Source organism: Bipolaris zeicola (genome assembly GCF_000523435.1).
Source record: "Bipolaris zeicola 26-R-13 unplaced genomic scaffold scaffold_509, whole genome shotgun sequence".
NCBI lineage: Eukaryota > Fungi > Ascomycota > Dothideomycetes > Pleosporales > Pleosporaceae > Bipolaris > Bipolaris zeicola.
In genome coordinates, this window is record NW_006912558.1 from 1 (window position 1) to 6,214 (window position 6,214).

A 6,214-nucleotide genomic window follows, 5' to 3' on the forward strand; every position below is an offset into this window, starting at 1 on the left:
TGTAAGAAAGATAGTACTAGTACTAATTAACTCACACTGTTAATCTATGTTTATTATACTATTATGTTGTTGAGATATATGCCCGCAGAGGTGCGCAAAGTTGGTGAGGTGACCGACTCGCTTGCCTGACCGACTGGCTTATCCGTCACGTTATATTTAATTCGTACAGGGTGCCCGAGACTAGACATTAGTAACAAAAACCTAACTATAGCTTTCTCCTCGTCTAGGGTAAGGTATTACTAGCTTTGGGTCTTAAGCTCTATCGACGCTTCTCCGTGTTTACGACGATGGAGCGTAGAGCGGGGAACACTGCTCTTCTCTGAAACTGCACGGTACGACGTAGAATCGCCTGCAGAGATAACTTCTGCTAGCGCCTGGCTGGCCTGGTCTGTGATCGCGGATGTGGTGATGCGTAGGGTGACTGGTTACTGCCTCTACGCATCCTCAACGTAACGGCGAGAGCGGCCCAGTCCCGAGGATAGCCCGCACGTAACATGCCGTAGAAACCCCAGGGAATATGCCTAAAATAACTCGCACGTGATACTAGCTAGAAGGTTCAAGAAGAACACCACAGCTCAATCGTTTCTAGCATAGTATACATTTTAATACAGAGTCACATAAACGCGCTAAGATATTCTGCTAAGACACTTAACCTGCCTCTCACTCCGGAAGAACTTGCATTGTACACTCAGATAGATAAAGTGATTTCTAAGTTAAGGAAAATAATCTCACTTAACAAGGCTATTTTCTCAATGCATCGACGCTCGAAGATTTGTTAATAACGGCGGCTGTATAGGGTGTAAAGATAGAGCGGGGTTATACGCGGTGAACAGAATAATCAACAACACAATCAGCATCGTTGTAATTTTGCTGCTGCTGCTAGCTAGAGTTTTAGGTTTAAATGTCTGAAGAATAACAAGACGCTAAGTGTGACTCTAAATGTAGAGGGGGAAGAGAGTTAGGATGCGAAAAGGATGTTCGGGTCCCAGCACACAGGGTGTCCCAGCACACAGCGAGGGACGTTAACATCACAACATTGCAAAATCAAAAATCAGTGTATTTGGTATCCAAGCAATTCACCAACACCCGTAACTCATAACCCGCCAATGCCTTTTCCGTAAAACTCCGCTGCTCAATAACTGGGGCTGTCTAAGTTGCTGCTGTAATCGGTGCCACAGCGCGCTTGCAGCTGCTCATTTCTTGGCAGTTTCAGCCTTCTTTGCCTCAGCTATAGTGGATGTCAGCACAGATATTCTACAACGCCACGTCTGCATCCACACATTGCGATAACGCAGCAGATACGTGGCAGGCAGAGGGACGACTTACCAGCAGCCTGCTTAGCGCGCATGATAGCCGCAACGTTCTCCTTGGTGCGGGCAAACTCGGTACCGGATTGCTAAGAGGCTGTCCGTTAGCCGCCTGCTCTCTATTTGGCGGTGTATCCAGCATATCTTCACAATAAACATACCGTATTCTTGGATTTCTGTCAAAATGTCAGCATCATTGCGAATACCATACTAGCCGTACTCCCAGCAGTATCGGACAAAGGAAAACCCTACCTTTCCGGCCTGCTCCTTGAGGTTCTTCTCCCTAGCCTTGTCACGCTGGTTGCCACGCGCCATTTTACCTCGCTACGATTGGACAGAAAAGCCAAGCAAATAAGAAACAGAAAAGGTTGCGGCAGAAGATTAAAAAACGAATGGCCTTTTACGCCTCGAGGCGTTGCTTGCAAGGTGTGTGATGTATGTGCGCGGTTATACAGGAGCCTTGGGGGGTGAGGGAAATGGGAGGTCAAGTGCAGTCAGCAGCGCCGGACCTGATAAAATAGCGCCGGTGGTTGCGGCATGAGCCAATCACCGGCGGGGGAAGTCGCGGGGGCTAGAGATCGCGCGTGTGCAAACACCGATCTGGGGCTCTGCGGCACGTGGATCGAACTTCACCATCGTCGTCGTCTTGTGAATTTATATGGTTTTTTACTGTCACATTGGCTGCTGGAGTTACTAGACAAGGCCGATTGCCTTTCCGATTGCCATGTCTTCCTACCGACGGCTGGTGAGGGCAGGCGTTTTACTTACAACACTGAGACTCGAACAGGCACCCTGATAAGTACATTTGATGCTAGATTGATGGGCGTGAGGGACATACAGTATCTCTAGGAACTTGGACTACTCATTTGACAACAACCACCTGCCTACAATACTGTTTTCTATGTCTGTACAACTCCGATAACTCGTCCATGTTTTCGTGAAAGGCTATGGCGTGCAACTTCACATGTCTTCACTGAACCCCTCTACCTCATCCATTGATATAACTAGGAAATCGGCGAGCCCTGAAATAGGTCTTAAAAAAACCGCAAGGCTGCACCCCACTATACGGGGTACTACCATGGCAATACACTGTCCGCAGGGCGGTTCCGACTCTCCATATGCATGTCACCAAAACGAATGCCTATATTCAGTACGTATGTCGTGCAGAATCGGGCATGAATCCGATCTCCCCGCCCGATATTTCCTATCTGCATGCCTGTGTGGATGGGTTAGGGACCCGCAGTAAATTAATAATATGGGACAGAACGGATATATTGCAACGCAATACACTAGCCTCATCATCTGCCCTTAGGTGTATACACACCCAGTGAATCACCTCGCTATAAATGGTACCATAGAAGTCTTCAGAAACACCTCGCATTGTGCACATCCATCACTTCGAGTTTCCTTGTCCTCGCCGTCACAATGGCACCTAACTACGCCCTCATCCTCCCGCTCCTCGCAAGCCAAGCATACGCCCACACATTCATCTGGGTACACTAGAATCCCTCATCTAAACCACTCCCCTACTAACCCACTCACAGGGCGTCTTCGTCAACGGCGTCGACCAAGGCACCTTCACCGGCATCCGAATACCGGGATACAATGGGCAAAACGGCAAAGGCGGCTACAACAACTCCCCCGTCAAGGACCTCTCCTCCATCGACATGCGCTGCAACGTCCTGGGCGACATCCAAGCCCACGACACCATCAAAGTATCTCCGGGAGACAACCTAACTTTCGACTGGCACCACGAACTCCGCAACACCACCGACGAAGTAATCGCATACTCGCACCACGGCCCCTCGCTCATCTACATCTCGCCAGACCCCCCGACAAACTCGTCCTTTGTCAAACTCTGGCATGCCGGCAAAATCCAAAGTAATCCTTTCCCGCAGCCTGGTAAATGGAGTACCACGGCGGATATCAGGGCCAACTACGGACGCATGAATGTGCGTGTTCCTGCGGGCCTAAAGACAGGACCGTATCTTATCCGCGCTGAGATGATCGGCTTGCATGAGGGCGACGTGAGTTTTGCGCAGAATCCGCGGAGAGGAGCGCAGTTTTATCCGGATTGTGTGCAGATTGAGGTTGTGGGGGGTGGTGAGGTTGAGTTGCCCGAGGGAGTCGGGTTTCCGGGGGCGTATTCGTATGAGGATCCGGGAGTTGTACACAATGTTCGTCTTACTGGCTCTTTTCCCTTTCTAGTAGCTGACTGTGTTGGTGACATCGTTGTGTATACTGATGTACGCGTTAGATTTACTGCTCGACTGAAACTAAGAAACCAACGGGGTCCGTTGCCCCCTGTCCCACTGACTACGTTATCCCAGGTCCGACGGTGTGGTCGGGTGCGTGGCCGGAGACGACGGCCGTTGCGCTGGGCCCCATCAAGGGTGTTGCGACGGCGACCCCGTGGAGCACGTGGATTGGGACTAATAGCGTGGTGACGAGCGCGACGTATGTGGACGCGAGGAGTCAGACTATTGTGGGGAGCTCAAAGTATACAGCTACGTGGAGTGAGACGTATGCTTTGCCTACTGCGACGGCGCCGCGGTGGTAGAAGTTGAGGTGAATGTGTGGTACGAGGTATTTGGTGTATGAGAATAAAGTTTTTCGGGATAGCCAGTTTCTCTCATGATTAAACAAGACTTTCGTTTACTTTTCACTTACTTCAACACCTAGCTTGGCCATAGTAAGTAGAAATTATTTCATCCTTGGTCTGCAATAACATTGCTACGATTTCCTCATCTTTACTTACCTCAATAGTTTCTTAGACAGTGAGTCTTATCGAGAATAGATGAGAAGGTGAGCCTTCAGTTAGGACAACAATGAAGAATCATCATATTTGGTCTGAGACTGAAGATCACATGGGCGGAAGAGAAATTGAGGTAAGGAAAAAGAGTGGATACGAAGCCATAATATGAGACAGCTGTCTGCTGTGCTATCCTAGGACTCTTTAGAAGGTAAAAGTCCATATTAATTGGTAAATCACCGAAATGCAATCACTTGAATATCGCCGTCACCGTTCCCTACTCACAAGTCCAGATCAGCAAGATGTTTTAGACACACCCTGTTGAAGAGTGTCTTGGTCGCCGCGTGCACTAAGGTTTCGTACAGGTGGCTTTACAGTCCAATGTGTCAAACACACAGCTGATCAGCCCGACAGATTCCGCATTCAAAAGCATGTTGGTGGGAGCATCGTCATTTTAGCATCTTTTGCGTGTCGATTTTCGTACTCAGAGCTCCGCGCAGCAGGGTGGGCAATCATGTTCCGTACCGAGCTGACCAGAACCGCATCAATCAATCGTAACGACTTCTGGATCAACTCGTGGACGCTTGTGGATGTGCCATTAAGCTGCAGAGGCCTCGTCATCGTCGGTGATCTGTTCATGCTCGATCGAGCCTCTGTTTGTTGTCTCTTTCTTGATGAGATTGCTTTGCATTTCTCGCTGTCGCTAGCTCAGTAATTTTGTTCACAGAAAACCCAGTATACATACTTGTCTCATGCGGCGAACTAGTTCTCTCAGCTCGTCTGGAGTGAGTTCTTCTTCTGGTCTGTCCTCTAGCGGAACCGTCATGGCTTCATCTCTGGGCACTATTCCCAGGGCCTTTAGGCTCGCTTGAGGCGTGTATGTCAGTACGTGTGTGTATTGAAACGGACGGTACTGACCAAGAGATCTGTATTTGAAATGAAATATTGCGAATGGCTCTTTCTCTGCGAGACTATACACTCTGAGTTTCTGTCCGGATCGGCTCTGAGAACTTTCTGGGGTGGTCAGGCTTTGTGTCTGGTTAGCTTTCCACAGAACTATTGCCATATTACCATACATACGCTGCTTGGTGTGAGAGCGCATTTCCTTTCAGCGCTTTCTCTGGAATCTCATCAAGTGGTGTGAGTTCGACATTTCTTTCCCAGTACTCATCCGACCCTATCTCTTTGATATCCTTTACAAAGTGAAGCAAGAGTGTAATCTGTCCTTTGCTAATTAGAGCATGCTTGACATCTGTGGAATTCGGTGCTACCGCATGTGCTTCTTTCACTGTAAGATTTTGAGTAGATATCGATGAAATGGCTTTTGACATAAATACCAATGTCAATCTCTGAGAAGTGAAGCTTCTGCATCACCCATTCCCCATCAATCTTCCGATGAACAGCATGCATATTAAATACGCGACCGAAGAGCTCGTCTTGTCGGCAACACCGGGAAGTCACTGGACTACCGTCGACAATAAGACTTATCATGACTCCATGAGGTGGAGAGAAGGGCGGCTTGAAGGTGGTTATCACAGCAAATCCAGCTCCTGATTTAGCTTCGATGTATTTTGTAACGGTGTTTGATGGAGGGTTCTCGTCATCATCATCATCGTACTCCTGTATTGGCCGGTCGTTAACATGAACGGCAACTTCTAGACCAGGGTACTTGTTGCTGGTGATCATGGTGGTTTTTTTGGATGTCCTAGTGCAAGCGTAGTTGTTTCTGACCTACTATGGGAATTCCTTTCAACGTCTCCGGGCGGGGTTGTCACTTGGTAAAGTGGCTGTTACAACTACTGCTGAGCTAACAGCAAAGACACACGATGTGAGTAGATGTTTGAAAGGCTCCAGTTGTAAATAGAGCCACCGTGACTGAAATGGTAGGAAAGCATGCTAAAGCAAGTTCTCAATCCACACAATTATATCGCATGCACGCTACTTGCCTTTGTATTGCATGAAGCGTCGATCTGATTTGACGAGATTACAGACTGTGATTACTACTCGGGCCCAACGGCTGCTGTAGCAGAATTTCAATGAAATTGCCCGTGCTCCGCACGGGCCTATCACCTCAACGATAATATCACCTCAATGATAACGATATTTTTCAATCGTAAACTTAAGCTAAATAAATACAAAAATATAATTTTTACAG

At 48.2% G+C, this 6,214-nt stretch overlaps 4 protein-coding genes across 4 annotated transcripts; 1 reads left to right on the plus strand and 3 right to left on the minus strand.

The window, feature by feature from the left end:
- Window positions 1-53: 53 nt before the first annotated feature.
- Window positions 54-236, minus strand: COCCADRAFT_112884 (uncharacterized protein; the record flags this gene model as incomplete). Its single annotated transcript, XM_007720534.1, has 1 exon — window positions 54-236. A coding segment is annotated over one exon (183 nt), but the record flags the coding sequence as incomplete, so codon positions are not given.
- A 957-nt stretch (window positions 237-1,193) lies between these two features.
- On the minus strand, window positions 1,194-1,622 carry COCCADRAFT_10289 (uncharacterized protein; the record flags this gene model as incomplete). The annotated part of the gene is made up of 4 exons (XM_007720535.1): window positions 1,194-1,228; window positions 1,327-1,396; window positions 1,469-1,483; window positions 1,560-1,622. 4 exons carry the CDS (start codon window positions 1,620-1,622, stop codon window positions 1,194-1,196), a joined length of 183 nt encoding a protein of 60 aa, XP_007718725.1.
- Window positions 1,623-2,732: 1,110 nt separating this feature from the next.
- COCCADRAFT_10290 (lytic polysaccharide monooxygenase) lies at window positions 2,733-3,867 on the plus strand (the record flags this gene model as incomplete). The annotated part of the gene is made up of 3 exons (XM_007720536.1): window positions 2,733-2,801; window positions 2,852-3,484; window positions 3,565-3,867. 3 exons carry the CDS (start codon window positions 2,733-2,735, stop codon window positions 3,865-3,867), a joined length of 1,005 nt encoding a protein of 334 aa, XP_007718726.1.
- A 790-nt stretch (window positions 3,868-4,657) lies between these two features.
- On the minus strand, window positions 4,658-5,745 carry COCCADRAFT_31407 (uncharacterized protein; the record flags this gene model as incomplete). Its single annotated transcript, XM_007720537.1, has 5 exons — window positions 4,658-4,756; window positions 4,805-4,926; window positions 4,978-5,030; window positions 5,140-5,347; window positions 5,397-5,745. 5 exons carry the CDS (start codon window positions 5,743-5,745, stop codon window positions 4,658-4,660), a joined length of 831 nt encoding a protein of 276 aa, XP_007718727.1.
- Window positions 5,746-6,214: the final 469 nt, after the last annotated feature.